Genomic DNA, 16,406 nt, shown 5'->3' on the forward strand with positions numbered 1-16,406 from the left:
TTTACTATGAGCATGTAAACATGCAATACACCCCACACCCCCATCAGTCTACAACATAAACAAGTAGTAAATGAACTAGAGACAGATATTTGGCTGTTGCATGAGAGCACAATGTACCTTTAGACCCATTCCACATATCTGCTGTTTGTAATGTATTCAGAAGGATGTGCCTTTGCTATAAAGAGCTGTAACCTCAGTTCTGCTCTTCTGAGTTCTCAGTGATCACCTCCAAGGTGGTTACCGACTAAACTCCAATACTGCAGTAATTAATCGATAATAAAGTTAAATTGTTTTGAGGAAATCTAAAAGTCTCTCCTTTGATTAGAATAATTACCACGACACTATGAGTATGTAAACATGTAATACACCCCCCACCCCTATCAGTCTACAATTGGCTTTTGTTGGCCTGCCAAAAAAAATAGATTAAAAAAATAGAATTTTTGGAACTCAGTTGGGGTCTCAACTTACTGTTGAGAGTTAGAATAGTAGAATACACAAGGTACAATTCGAAATGTGGTTGTGCATCAGAAGTTTTTCTCTTGTTATGTCAACAACTGACATTCACTCAATTAGCCCATGTCAGCTAACATTTTTTAGATTGTTAGTCTAGCGGCCAGCTATACAAACTTGTAGTAGTCATGGTTGAATTAACGACTGGGGGGCCCTATTGATTGTGTTAGTCACTCTCACTTAGATATCATATTAAAAACTGCAAACATTTCTCTCCACCCTATTGCAAAATGTGTAGAATTGAAGGAAATTTGCTGTAAAATTGCTAATGTTTCTCTCCGCCCCATGGCAAAATGTGTAGAATTGCAGAAAATGTACTCTAAAACTTCCATCACAAGGATAGGAGGACGTAAGGATGCATTGTCAAAGTATTGGAGCAGTGCCATGGTCAGGAAGTACTTCGAAAGTATTGAGATGGAATGTGGGCATTCTTCAGTGTTTCTATAGTGTGGGCAGCATTCACTTTTAGCCTAGTTTCTGCTCAATGGGCAATTGAACTGGAATAGAATGTGAAAGAGGAAGTTCATTTGTGGTTGAGACAATTCTCAGCTATTGGGCAATTCAGGGCTCCACTGTGACCCCATTTCCTTGTTCTATAGGCCCAGCTTCTCTATCACACATGCACTGTGTGAGGGACGTCTAGAAATAGAGGGCCATGTGTGGAGCTCACCTAGTGAAACTTTGTTCTGCATGCATGCACACACAAACACACACACACACACACACACACACACACACACACACACACACACACACACACACAAGACACATGCATGCATGTACACCAGTGGAGGCTGGTGGGTGGAGCACTAGGAGGAAGGGCTCATTGTAATGGCTGGAATGGAATAAATGCAACGGTATCAAACACATCCAACGTATGGAAACCACATTTGACTCTATTCCATTTATTCCATTCTAGACGTTACAATGAGCCCGTCCTCCTACAGCTCCTCCCACCAGCCTCCACTGATGCTCACACTATGTCATTGAACTCACATACAGGGCCGGTTCCACCTGGGAGCCAGAAATCTTTCTGATTGAGAGGGGGTCAAATACTTATTTCCCTCATTAAAATGCAAATCAATTTATAACATTTTTGACATGCGTTTTTCTTGATTTATGGCTATCTTCTGTATAACCCCCCTACCTTGTCACAACACAACTGATTGGCTCAAATGCATTAAGAAGGAAAGAAATTCCATGAATTAACTTTTAAGAAGGCACACCTGTTAATTGAAATGCATTCCAGGTGACTACCTTAAGAAGCTGGTTGAGAGAATGCCAAGAGTGTGCAAAGCTGTCATCAAGGCAAAGGGTGGCTATTTGAAGAATCTCAAATATAAAATATATTTTGATTTGTTTAACACTTTTTTGGTTAGTACATGATTCCATATGTGTTATTTCACAGTTTTGATGTCTTCACTATTATTCTACAATGTAGAAAATAGTAAAAATAAAGAAAAACCCTTGAATGAGTAGGTGTGTCCAAAATTTTGACTGGTACTGTATATATTTACAAAAACAAATATGGGGGATTGGAAATTATGTAGACAATTACATTGATGGAACCACAATCTATCTGTAATATTAAAAATGGATTGGTAGTTAGCCTAGTCAGCTATCCAAACTTGAATACCAACGGGCATGCAGGGCATGTTCCCAGGGGCCCTGACCTCCAGAAGGCCCCCATTGATTTTGTTAGTAATTCTCACTCAAATGTTATATTAACATGCATAAGTCATCACAAAATGTGTAGAATTGCAGGACATTTGCTTTAAAACTGCAAAAATGTATCTCCACCCAATGGCAAATGGGTAAAATTGCAAGAAATTAGCTGTAAAACTGCAAAAAAAACGTTGCTCTGCCCAATGGCAAAACGAGTAGAATTGCATGTAATTTGTCATAAAAATGCTATGTTTTCAAACTTGTAGGAGCCCTCTCTGCTGCAAGATCAAATGCAAAATATAGTTTATTCATCACTTACACAGTTTACAGCAGGTATAAAAGGTGCAGCGAAATGCTTATGTGTACTTTTATAACATTACCTCCAGCCTAGCTTAGTGTGGCGTGCCAAAGATGAGAAGCATGGGCTTCTTAGGCAACCTTCAGCCATTAGGACACATGCGACACTGCACTACCATGCTGCCAACACTAGGTGGTGTGAGGGCTCCAGTTGTTATTCATGCACCAACACGCTTGAATCTTTCAAGAAGCAAAGCACATCACTTTTCACACTTTCATTGCTCTCTATTCTACATCCCTCCTTTTCTCCCTCTCTCTTTTACCCCTCCGTTCACCTCTATCCTTCTCGCTCCCTCGCTCTCTCTCTCTCTCCTTCATGTGACTCCATTGTCCTCAATGGAACAGGAATGTTTCCTTTCTGTTCAAGAAATCAGCTTTCTTTCTCTTTTTCCATGACCCTTTGTCTGTTTCCATCCTTTCTTTGTTGGCTCCAGGGTAACTCACCCGGTCATGGACAAATCACAAGACCAAAGTACCGTCAGTCTTAGTTGACAGAGCATCACACCAAGCAGTCCACTGATGATAAATGCAATGGCGTGGGATTGTCATGAATGTGTGCACTGAATAGAAACATGCAGATATCTGGTGTAGGTGATAGCTGTGAAAATAGCCTGCAGAGAGACTTGTGGTGTCACACACACACACGCACACACACACACAACTAGTTATTTGCGTACTGTCACAGTCTCTATATATTCAGAGTCACAGTGCAGTGAAAGGAAACAGTCATTGTTGGGTCAGAATCTAGTACAGTCAGAACTCCCATGAGGACTTGCAACGGTCAGAGGTTGACTGTTGAGCACTGGTCATACCACAACCATGACATCAGAGGGCAAAATACACACACACACACACACACACACACAGAGCGCAGGCGCACATACACGAAAGAAGGAAAAAGCAAAAGCACGAAACAATCGTTCACTAAGGGAAAAGAGGAAATGCTACGAGAAGAATAAAAGAATGAGTGCAGAGTGAGATGCAATGGAGGGGTAGAGAGATGGAGGGAACGGAGGAGGGTGGAGGGGAGCAGGGAACGGAGGAGGGGTAGAGAGATGGAGGGAACAGAGGAGGGTGGAGGGGAGCAGGGAACGGAGGAGGGGTAGAGAGATGGAGGGAACGGAGGAGGGTGGAGGGGAGCAGGGAACAGAGGAGGGGTAGAGAGATGGAGGGACAGAGGAGGGTGGAGGGGTGCTGGGAGAGGAGAAGATGGAGGACGGAGGAGGGTGGAGGGGAGCAGGGAACAGAGGAGAATGGAGGACGGAGGAGGTTGGAGGGGTGCTGGGGAGGAGGGGGGTGAAGGGGTGCAGGGAGAGGAGGGGGGTGGAGGGGTGCAGGGAGAGGAGGAGGAGGAGGAGGAGGAGGGTGGAGGGGTGCAGGAAGAGGAGGAGGGTGAGGTGATAAAAACTGGCCTGCACTTTTATTGAACCTTTTTCTAGTTAAAGAAAAAAAGAAAAGTAATGAAAAACGTCAGCACGTAAAAGGAGGTAAGAGCATGGGATACAGTGCTTGTTTTTCTTCTCAGTTTTCCCTTCTCCTCCTCTCCTCCTCTCCTCCTCTCCCCCCTCCATGTTGTTCATTCTCTTCTTGTCTTTCTCTCCAGTGTCTCCTCCTCTCCCTTCACCCCTCCTCCTCTTCTCCCTTCATCCACCCCTCCTCTTCTCCCTTCACCCCCTCCTCTTCTCCCTTCACCCCCCCCCTCCTCCTCCTCTCCCTTCACCCCCCTCCTCCTCCTCCTCCTCTCCCTTCACCCCCTCCTCCTCTTCTCCCTTCACCCCCCTCCTCCTCTCCTCCCTTCACCACCCTCCTCCTCTTCTCCCTTCACCCCCCCTCCTCCTCTTCTCACTTCACCCCCCTCCTCCTCTTCTCCCTTCACCCCCCTCCTCCTCTTCTCCCTTCACCCCCTCCTCCTCTTCTCCCTTCACCCCCCCCTCCTCCTCTTCTCCCTTCACCCCCCTCCTCCTCTTCTCCCTTCACCCCCCTCCTCCTCTTCTCCCTTCATCCACCCCTCCTCTTCTCCCTTCACCCCCTCCTACTCTTCTCCCTTCACCCCCCTCCTCCTCTCCTCCCTTCACCCCCCCTCCTCCTCTTCTCCCTTCACCCCCCTCCTCCTCTCCTCCCTTCACCCCCCTCCTCCTCTTCTCCCTTCACCCCCCTCCTCCTCTCCTCCCTTCACCCCCTCTTCCTCTTCTCCCTTCACCCCCCCTTCTCCTCTTCTCCCTTCACCCCCCTCCTCCTCTTCTCCCTTCACCCCCCTTCCTCCTCTCCTCCCTTCATCCCCCTCCTCCTCTTCTCCCTTCACCCCCCTCCTCCTCCTCCCTTCACCCCCTCCTCCTCTTCTCCCTTCACCCCCCCCTCCTCCTCTTCTCCCTTCACCCCCCCTCCTCCTCTTCTCCCTTCACCCCCCTCCTCCTCTTCTCCCTTCACCCCTCCTCCTCTCTGTCTCATTATCGAGTGCAATACAATCGAGTGCAATTCAGCTGTATCTTGTACAATGCAGTTTTACAATGCCATTTTCAGAGAGCACTTCAGAACTGTCTTTCTTCTGTCTGAACTGGCCGACAGGATCGTATAACTGTAGGTGACTATGACACGACAGACTAGCAAATAAAGACAAGAGGACTGGGACCAGGGGGGAAGTTGTAGAGTTGAAGTCGCACCTAGACAATGATCTATAGCCAGTTTTGCCAACTTACCCCAACGGATAAGGTTAGGATCTGGGGAGGGTAAGCTGATCCTAGATCTGTCCCAAAGGGCAACTTCTACTTCTATCGCTCACGTCACCTCTCCTCTTCTGCTCACCCTCCTGCTCTCCCTCCTGCTAACCCTCCTGCTCTCCCTCCTGCTCTCCCCTCCTGCTCTCCTATTCTGCTCTCCCTCCTGCTCTCCTCTCCTGCTGTCCTCTCCTGCTCTCCCTCCTGCTCTCCCTCCTGCTCTCCTCTTCTGCTCTCCTCTCCTGCTCTCCTCTCCTGCTCTCCCGCCTACTCTCCCTCTGTCCAGACTAGCTCATAACAAATGAGCGTGATAATTAGAACCACAAAGAGATGGGGGGAGGAAAATGGGGAATAATGAAAGGATAAAAGGAGTGTGAGTAATACAGGCATCTGGACCCAACTGGCCACTCATCTGGAGCTCGGGTCTCTCTCTCTCTCTCTCTCTCTCTCACACACACACACACACACACACGCACGCACACATGCATACACACACACACACACTATAAATCTATAATAATTGTTATTATAATAATACAGCTGTGTGTGTGACAGTGTGTGACAGACAGTGAGTGAGGTAAGTGTGTGTGTGGTTGGGAAGTCCCAGAGAACTGTCTCCATTATCCTCTATTATGCTCTGACTAATTCCTGTAAGATAATATTCTACCCAGGAGGGAGAATAAACAAGAAACAAATGTTTGGCAGAGACAGATTTCAACACACACCCACAGATCCTGTACACTGAAACACACACACAAACATACACACACGCGTAAACATACAACGCACGCACACAAACACACACAACACACACACACACACACACACACAGAGAGAAGTAGTGAACAGTGAGTGCTTTACACACAGGGCTTGCCTTGATTTACTTTGAGAACATTTTCTCAGCTTTTCAGTTTATAGAGACAAAAACACTGATAAGCAACACAAATGTCTGGCAGAGCGAGATTTCCACACCACACACACACACGCTGTGGTTCAATCATCATCTTTTGTTCAGTGTGACTATGTGACATTTAATTTTCAGTAGCATAGTCCCTTCTCTCGCTCTTTCTCTTACATACTTTCTTCCTTGCTAACTGTCAGTCTTCTATCTGTAGGCTCTCCCCCTCTCTCTCTCAGCCTAACTTCACCCTCTCCATCTCTCTCCTTCATTATTGCTCCTTGTGTAGTTAAACTCTGCCATCCTCTTCTCTAATCAAACCCACATGCTGGGTCAGCCTGCCAGCAACACAACGAGCTAAAGAGTCACTGCTGCTGCTGTTTGTGTGTGTGTGTGTGTGTGTGTGCTTTGTGGGTGAATGAGTTTACTTGTGCTACAGTGGGATAAACCTCAGCTATCAGAAACAAACACAGACATATTTAGAGGAAAGTCAGATCTCGTGCTCTCTCTTTTTCTCTCTCGCTCTGTCTCTCTCACAGAATAAGAATAGAGGGACAACCATCTCTCAGTAGCTTCCTCTGAAATTAGAGGCCTGTAATGGGGTTCAGGGTTCAGTGTGTGTGTGTGTGTGTGTGTGGCTCTCAGTAGCTTCCTGTGAGAATAAAGGCGGTAATGAAGTTCAGGGGTCAAAGGTTATATAGGTCAGGGTCAAGTTCATCTCTGGGGTTAGTGGGGTTAACGGGGTGACTGGTTTTACTGGGGGTCATCTGGATGATAAAGTGGGGAATGCCACAGACGTGTGACTTTACTGCAGACTGGCAGTACACACATATGGTCACAGACACACATACAGAGCCTGACACAAATGTACCATTCATTCATTCAGGGAGCTTGGGAGGCTGTGAGTAATTGAGAGTTTCAGAACCACCATAGAACTGATAAAGAGACTATCCAGAACCATATGTCTATATGACCCTAATGACTGTCTACTCCGCATATACAGTGGGGAAAAAAAGTATTTAGTCAGCCACCAATTGTGCAAGTTCTCCCACTTAAAAAGATGAGAGAGGCCTGTAATTTTCATCATAGGTACACGTCAACTATGACAGACAAATTGAGCATTTTTTTTCCAGAAAATCACATTGTAGGATTTTTTATGAATTTATTTGCAAATTATGGTGGAAAATAAGTATTTGGTCACCTACAAACAAGCAAGATTTCTGGCTCTCACAGACCTGTAACTTCTTCTTTAAGAGGCTCCTCTGTCCTCCACTCGTTACCTGTATTAATGGCACCTGTTTGAACTTGTTATCAGTATAAAAGACACCTGTCCACAACCTCAAACAGTCACACTCCAAACTCCACTATGGCCAAGACCAAAGAGCTGTCAAAGGACACCAGAAACAAAATTGTAGACCTGCACCAGGCTGGGAAGACTGAATTTGCAATAGGTAAGCAGCTTGATTTGAAGAAATCAACTGTGGGAGCAATTATTAGGAAATGGAAGACATACAAGACCACTGATAATCTCCCTCGATCTGGGGCTCCACGCAAGATCTCACCCCGTGGGGTCAAAATGATCACAAGAACGGTGAGCAAAAATCCCAGAACCACACGGGGGGACCTAGTGAATGACCTGCAGAGAGCTGGGACCAAAGTAACAAAGCCTACCATCAGTAACACACTACGCCGCCAGGGACTCAAATCCTGCAGTGCCAGACGTGTCCCCCTGCTTAAGCCAGTACATGTCCAGGCCCGTCTGAAGTTTGCTAGAGTGCATTTGGATGATCCAGAAGAGGATTGGGAGAATGTCATATGGTCAGATGAAACCAAAATAGAACTTTTTGGTAAAAACTCAACTCGTCGTGTTTGGAGGACAAAGAATGCTGAGTTGCATCCAAAGAACACCATACCTACTGTGAAGCATGGGGGTGGAAACATCATGCTTTGGAGCTGTTTTTCTGCAAAGGGACCAGGACGACTGATCCGTGTAAAGGAAAGAATGAATGGGGCCATGTATCGTGAGATATTGAGTGAAAACCTCCTTCCATCAGCAAGGGCATTGAAGATGAAACGTGGCTGGGTCTTTCAGCATGACAATGATCCCAAACACACCGCCCGGGCAACGAAGGAGTGGCTTCGTAAGAAGCATTTCAAGGTCCTGGAGTGGCCTAGCCAGTCTCCAGATCTCAACCCCATAGAAAATCTTTGGAGGGAGTTGAAAGTCTGTGTTACCCAGCAACAGCCGCAAAACATCACTGCTCTAGAGGAGATCTGCATGGAGGAATGGGCCAAAATACCAGCAACAGTGTGTGAAAACCTTGTGAAGACTTACAGAAAACGTTTGACCTGTGTCATTGCCAACAAAGGGTATATAACAAAGTATTGAGAAACTTTTGTTATTGACCAAATACTTATTTTCCACCATAATTTGCAAAACAATTCATAAAAAATCCTACAATGTGATTTTCTGGATTTTTTTTCTTCTAATTTTGTCTGTCATAGTTGACGTGTACCTATGATGAAAATTACAGGCCTCTCTCATCTTTTTAAGTGGGAGAACTTGCACAATTGGTGACTGACTAAATACTTTTTTCCCCCACTGTACATCATTCTCTGCTGGAATGTAAATAGAAGTATGAGCCAAGTCCATTCTAACCATTCAATTAGAGTGGAGTGGAAACCTGTGTCATTTGACTGAGGGGGAACCAGGAAGTGATATGAGGGAGAAGAGGAAGTCACAGTGGAGATAGGGGATGGTAATCCGTTAGAGTACTGGGGGAGAGTGTTGACACAAGACTGAACCTGATTTGAATGAGAGAAGGAGACAGGAGGAGAGAGGGAGGGAGGGAAGGAGAAGAAAAGACAGAAGAGAAGACAGAGAGAGAGAGAGAGTGAGACAGCAAGAGAGAGAGAGAGAGTAAGGATAAGAGGGATTATGAGTTATAAGGAGAAAGAGGGGAGAAAAGGGTCCCAATAAAAAGAGGAGGTGATGAGAGAGGGTGTAAGGAGAGAGGGGGGTAGGGAGGAGAGAAACAGAGATGGTGGGGTCAAGACTGAGAAATATCAGTCAGTTGGTTGTACCTATAGGGCCCTGAGTGGTTCCTCACTATGTAACCTGACCTGGAAGAACTCTTGGCCCTAAAGTTATAAGGCCTCATTGGCAAAGTCGTTCTGAACAGGTAAAGGTACTGATTGTTATGGCATAAATGTTAGTGAATGTTAGATGTGAGTGTCTGGGTGGTTCAGCTTGGGGTTGTATGAGTTTACAGACTGGATATATCACTTATCAATACAAGGCAAAATGAAGAGGAGTGAGAAGAAAGGAGAGAACGCTGTGAAGGGACAGAGAGAGAGAGAGAGAGAGAGAGAGAGAGAGAGAGAGAGAGAGAGAGAGAGAGAGAGAGAGAGAGAGAGAGAGAGAGAGAGAATATTTCCGTACGCCTCAGAAGAATCAGAGGAGTCTCCTTTTACATCTGTCGCCATCCTTCTGTTTACCAGTCTCTCTTTATTCCTCTCTAGTACCTCTCCATCTCTGTCATCTTCCCTCGATATGTCTCTCTTTCTCTCCATCTCTGTTACTCTCTGTTTGCCTTTGATCTCTAATTATTTTTCTCTCTCTGCTGACTCAACCTCCTTCGCTTTTCTACAGGTGAACAATGAGCTAACAAATGACCTGCTCTCTGGTCAATGACTCTCTCTCTCTTCTCTCTTTCACTCCCCTTCTCCTCTCCTCTTCTGCCTTCCCCTCTCCCTCTCTCTTCTCTAAATGCTTGAGGAATGTGTCACACCAGCACAAAAGAACAAAAGCGAGAGAGATGGAGGGAGGGAGGGAGAAGGGGAGAGAGAAAGTTTGTCAGGTAAAGGAGTAGCAGAGGGGGGAGAGAAGGAGAAAGAATGAGAGAAAGGTTGAGAGGAGGAGTGCATGGTTGAGTGCAGATGAATGCTGAGTGCTGCTTTGTCAGCAAGTGCTGAAGTGCGACATCACACACACATTCACAAGGCTTTATCAACCCCTCATTCCACTGCTGGGATAACGTTGCCCTACACACTGATCTAAGATCAGTTTTGTCCCTGTCCCCCCTGCCACACCCCCTATTTCCAAAGGTTAGGATTGGGGATGTAAGATGAATAGCTGATCCTAGCTGATCCTATCTGTGCCAACCTATTGCAGGCAACTTAGTTCCAACACTTTGAACATGTGTTGGTTAAACTGCAGGGGTTGTGGGTTTGATTCATCAACGCTGTAGGCTAACTAGGTCACTTAGGATAATATCACACTGGCCAAAGGATCTGCAGAAATATACAGCACAATACCAGCAGCATTCCTCACAGCTTATTATATATGACCATGACAATGTTGTGGCCTGAATTCATATGACCACCAAGAATAATGCCTGCAATAAGGCTCTGCATTAAAATTATTGCAAGTATTCTTCTTGAGACAAAATGCTACCACCATGCTTGCAAATTATTATAAACTTAATCTTGATAATAATGTGGTTTTCTGTTTTAATCACCGGATAATTTCTGTTACCCCAAACAGTTAATATGTGCAGCGCACCGCAACGAGCACGACCTGAAAGAGTTGTGAGTGACACGGGAGAAGAGAAGAGGTAGATGTATGGAGAGATTAGAGAACTGATATGAGTGGCTAATGACTCGTGTATGTTGTTGGACAAGAGGAGGAACTTGTGTGGACATGCTGCAGTGTGCGTGTGTGTGTGTGTGCGTGCGTGCGTGTGCGTGCGTGTGTCGAGGCGGCGGATGATAAATGTGGCGGCATAGTGAGTCCAATATCACTCATCTCCAGCCATCATTGCCAATAGCTGAAACACAAGCAGCGCGCTTTGTTCACTTCAAACAAAACAACTCTCTATTCGAGGCGTTGGGTTGCGTTCCTTGGACGCACCGCCTCTGCGTAAAAAGTGTATTACATTACCATATAGTTATATAAATGTAAACTTGCAGGTTAGATTACAACTCGGCAGCGATGGTAAAGTATTCCCTGTGCGCTTAGCCAAAGTGTCTATATCAGACGGATGTGGACATGTGTGAGGTGGTGTCTGTGGGGCTCTAAGTGCGTGCGTGGTACCGGGGAGTGTCGGTTACCCCGGTTACCCTCGCGCTAATCCAGCGTGCAGTGCAGTGGATGGGATCATCCATCAAGAGGCAATAGTTAACGTCCCCTTTGTCCTGCAGTCATCCATCATACAGTGTCTTTATCAGGACCCCCCGACCCAGCCCGAGCCCCGCCCGGAGCTCTGTGCCAAATATCCCCCTCCCTCACTCTTCTCCTCCCTCTCACCCCTTTCTTCCGTCCGAACAGCGGGGGGTTAGACCAAAGGCACGGAGAGGCTACCGCTCCCCTGCCCTTCTCTCCACCTCTCCAACTCCTGCTCTCTCTCTCTCAATTCAAAGGGCTTTATTGGCATGGGGAAACATGTTTACATTGACAAAGCAAGTTAAATATATAATAAACAAAAGTGAAATAAACAATAAAAAAATGAACAGTAAACATTACACTCACAAAAGTTCCAAAGGAATAGAGACATTTCAAATTCATATTATGTCTATATACAGTGTTGTAAGGATGTGCAAATAGTACAAAACACAAAAAAAGAAATAAACATAAATGGGTTGTATATACAGTGGGGAAAAAAGTGTTTAGTCAGCCACCAATTGTGCAAGTTCTCCCACTTAAAAAGATGAGAGGCCTGTAATTTTCATCATAGGTACACGTCAACTATGACAGACAAAATGAGAAAAAAAATCCAGAAAATCACATTGTAGGATTTTTTATGAATTTATTTGCAAATTATGGTGGAAAATAGGTATTTGGTCAATAACAAAAGTTTCTCAATACTTTGTTATATACCCTTTGTTGGCAATGACACAGGTCAAACGTTTTCTGTAAGTCTTGACAAGGTTTTCACACACTGTTGCTGGTATTTTGGACCATTCCTCCATGCATATCTCCTCTAGAGTGATGTTTTGGGGCTGTCGCTGGGCAACACAGACTTTCAACTCCCTCCAAAGATTTTCTATGGGGTTGAGATCTGGAGACTGGCTAGGCCACTCCAGGACCTTGAAATGCTTCTTACGAAGCCACTCCTTCGTTGCCCGGGCGGTGTGTTTGGGATCATTGTCATGCTGAAAGACCCAGCCACGTTTCATCTTCAATGCCCTTGCTGATGGAAGGAGGTTTTCACTCAAAATCTCACGATACATGGCCCCATTCATTCTTTCCTTTACACGGATCAGTCGTCCTGGTCCCTTTGCAGAAAAACAGCCCCAAAGCATGATGTTTCCACCCCCAAGCTTCACAGTAGGTATGGTGTTCTTTGGATACAACTCAGCATTCTTTGTCCTCCAAACATGACGAGTTGAGTTTTTACCAAAAAGTTATATTTTGGTTTCATCTGACCATATGTGATTCTCCCAATCCTCTTCTGGATCATCCAAATGCACTCTATCAAACTTCAGACGGGCCTGGACATGTACTGGCTTAAGCAGGGGGACACGTCTGGCACTGCAGGATTTGAGTCCCTAGTGGCGTAGTGTGTTACTGATGGTCCCAGCTCTCTGCAGGTCATTCACAAGGTCCCCCCGTGTGGTTCTGGGATTTTTGCTCACCGTTCTTGTGATCATTTTGACCCCACGGGGTGAGATCTTGCGTGGAGCCCCAGATCGAGGGAGATTATCAGTGGTCTTGTATGTCTTCCATTTCCTAATAATTGCTCCCACAGTTGATTTCTTCAAACCAAGCTGCTTACCTATTGCAGATTCAGTCTTCCCAGCCTGGTGCAGGTCTACAATTTTGTTTCTGGTGTCCTTTGACAGCTCTTTGGTCTTGGCCATAGTGGAGTTTGGAGTGTGACTGTTTGAGGTTGTGGACAGGTGTCTTTGATACTGATAACAAGTTCAAACAGGTGCCATTAATACAGGTAACGAGTGGAGGACAGAGGAGCCTCTTAAAGAAGAAGTTACAGGTCTGTGAGAGCCAGAAATCTTGCTTGTTTGTAGGTGACCAAATACTTATTTTCCACCATAATTTGGAAATAAATTCATAAAAAATCGTACAATGTGATTTTCTAGATTTTTTTTTCTCAATTTGTCTGTCATAGTTGACGTGTACCTATGATGAAAATTACAGGCCTCACTCATCTTTTTAAGTGGGAGAACATGCACAATTGGTGGCTGACTAAATACTTTTTTTCCCCACTGTATGGGTTGTATTTACAATGGTGTTTGTTCTTCACTGGTTGCCCTTTTCTTGTGGCAACTGGTCACAAATCTTGCTGCTGTGATGGCACTCTGTGGTATTTTACCCAACAGATATGGGAGTTTATCAAAATTGGGTTTGTTTTTGAATTCTTTGTGGGTCTGTGTAATCTGAGGGAAATATGTGTCTCTAACATGTTCATACATTTGGCAGGAGGTTAGGAAGTGCAGTTCACTTTCCACCTAATTTTGTGGGCAGTGTGCACATAGCCTGTCTTCTCTTGAGAGCCAGGTCTGCCTACCATGGCCTTTCTCAATAGCAAGGCTATGCTCACTGAGTCTGTACATAGTCAAAGCTTTCCTTAAGTTTGGGTCAGTCACAGTGGTCAGGTATTCTGCCACTGTGTACTCTCTGTTTAGGGCCAAATTGCCCCCTAAAAAAAAAGTTTGCTCTGTTTTTTTGTTAATTCTTTCCAATGTGTCAAGTAATTATATTTTAGTTTTCTCATGATTTGGTTTGGTCTAATTGTGTTGCTGTCCTGGGGCTCTGTGGGGTCTGTTTGTGTTAGTCTGTTTGTGTCTGTTTGTGTCTCTCAATTCAATTCAAAGGGCTTTATTGGCATGGGAAACATATGAAACACCGTTCCTCTCTCTCTCTCTTGCTCTCTCATGAGTTCAGTATGTTTCTGCACGCGGAGTCAAACTTATTGACGCAGTCCGGTTAAATGGATAGCCCGCTGGTCGAGGCCGGGGGCTGTATCCCGTTACCACCGCTTTTATTTTAATGACACACCGCCGCGGCGCTGGGGGAAGAGGGTAGAGAAAAGAGAGGGAGTGAGGAAGAATGGAGAAGGGAGGGTGAGGTGAACTTGGGTAAAATATTCTCAACATTCCACCCAATCGCTGGCCCTCGATCATCGCCAAGAATTTAACCACCAAGTCTTTCTCTATCTCCCCTACATCAACCCACGGACTGTTGCCTGACTGCCTCTACATTCAAGAACACTGCATCCATGCCAAGGATAAATTGGCTAAATCCGAAACTGGCACTCAGAACAGTTTTTCCGGTTTCCACTACAACACAATGGCTTCAACCACGAACCACATGTCTGACAAACACCACAAATGAAATAATATATTGCACCTCATAAAATAATGTATCCATGAGGTTTTGCCCTTGTGCCCGTGCGTCTTGGGCGCGGTCACTCCACTGGCACATTAAATGTGCGCGGGGATAAAGAGGCGTGGCAGGTGGCTCAGCTGGGCAGTCCTAGAACGCACATGTTCTCTCCGGGCGTGGTCGTGGCGGGGCTTAGGAACCATAGGCGGTTCCCGTTTGCTCCTGGACATGACAGACGTGGGTTGGGCGTGTCTAAAGTGTGAAAGTGGGCGTGTTCTCAGCGGTCAAAGGAAGTGGCTAGTTTTCCATTCCATCCATTCATCGCGCAACCGCTCATAACGTGCACTGACGCATAGGCGAGATAAGGATCAGAGAGAGAGAGACAGAGACAGAGAGAGAGAGGGTTGGATTAGAGGACTGACAGCCACCTCAGTCAAACAGTTGAGAGATACACGGTCACAACCTGCTGAGAGGGCAAAACTAACGGGACCGGAAAGTCTAAATCCAATCCAGATTACCTCTTAACCGGTTAGGGAGAGAGGACCACCGACCACCTCGAGACCCCGCACTGATTAAAAAGAGGGCAGAGTTGGAGAGTAAAATAAACAGTCCGTTTTGAACAAGAAGAAGTCAAGTTGATCTATCCAGCCAACCTGTACTCTGAACCATGGAGCGCAAAATCCCTGACTTCGCTGGTACCTGGAAGATGAAGAGCTCGGAGAATTTCGAGGAGCTTCTCAAAGCGCTGGGTGAGTGAGGTGGTGGTGGGGATGATGAAGGGGATGGTGGTAAATATTTGTGGTACATATATCACTAACTTTATTATAGCCTATTATTATAGCAGTTATTGAATTATTACTGATTGAATATAGCTATCTGAACACACTAATACATTGTAGGTCAGATACGTCTCTCTCGCTCTCTCTCTCGCTCTCTCACACACACACCATGGTTCATGCATGCACTTATTAATCAGACATGTGGTGCACTCTGTGCGTCGCGTGAGTGGGGGGTCTTTGTCATTCTGACGAACCGAAAACTCAATGCTTGCCCCCCCAGCTAGCTTCACCCTTCTCTCCCCCCTCACCTCACTGCCCCACTCCCCCAGCCAGCCTCCCCCTCCCCCACCGCCCACTCCACCAGACAATAGAGACAAACGGCGGCACATCTGTCCGAGTCACCGCGCGGAGAAAAATAACATCACAGCGTGCTAGTGTGTGTGTGGGATGGGAAGAGACAGACGCTTCAAAGAGAAGAAAGAGTCGGTTATGATGTGACACAGTGCAGGCCGTTTGGAATATTATCAGACCGCATGCCAGAAACTTTAAGAGCTGAGCTTCACTCTCATTTAATTATCAAGCTCATAGGCCTCTCTCCACACCTGCAGCAGTTTGCATGGAATAAAAAGACAACGCCTGTTCATTTATCTGGCAGGGTGTGTGGTGTGTCTGTCAGTGGTTGCCAATTTTCGTATTTTTATTCAACACAAGGGCATACCAGGAATACATGTAGATCAACACATAAACACATATGGGAGGGAGGGAGCGAAAGAGAGACGCCTGTGTTCGTGCGCAAAAGTGCAATGTGTGTCTGTGTAATGAACTAAGTTCTAAATGCCACCATTGTTCCTGCCGGAATAACCGGAGTCAGTGGCTCATCACAGGCCGGGCGCGCGCATTCCAATTTCCCGGTTTGACGCACCAATTAGCATAAATCTGCTCTCCTTCTTTACCCCTCATTACCCACGCGAGGGGTGTGTGTGTGAGGGGTAGCGTGCTGGGAGAAAAAGAAGGGGGGGAGGTGGGGGCCAGAGGATAGAAAGAGGAAAAAGGGCAAAACAAAAGAAGAAAGAAAAGAGAGCGGGAGAGAGAGACAGGCCAGGGAGATGTGTGTGTGTGTGTGTGTGTGTGTGTGTGAG

General features: G+C 45.9%; 1 protein-coding gene across 1 annotated transcript in view; it reads left to right on the forward strand.

Annotated features, from left to right (window-relative positions):
• Nucleotides 1-14,699: 14,699 nt before the first annotated feature.
• The window catches only part of crabp2a (cellular retinoic acid binding protein 2, a), a 10,896-nt gene continuing 9,189 nt past the window's right edge, over nucleotides 14,700-16,406 (forward strand). The window contains exon 1 of the mRNA XM_041875925.2: nucleotides 14,700-15,237. Coding sequence (XP_041731859.1) covers nucleotides 15,156-15,237 — 82 coding nt within the window. The 5' untranslated portion in view covers nucleotides 14,700-15,155. The remainder of the gene's footprint in view (nucleotides 15,238-16,406) is intronic.

Source organism: Coregonus clupeaformis, unplaced genomic scaffold (assembly GCF_020615455.1).
Source record: "Coregonus clupeaformis isolate EN_2021a unplaced genomic scaffold, ASM2061545v1 scaf3218, whole genome shotgun sequence".
NCBI lineage: Eukaryota > Metazoa > Chordata > Actinopteri > Salmoniformes > Salmonidae > Coregonus > Coregonus clupeaformis.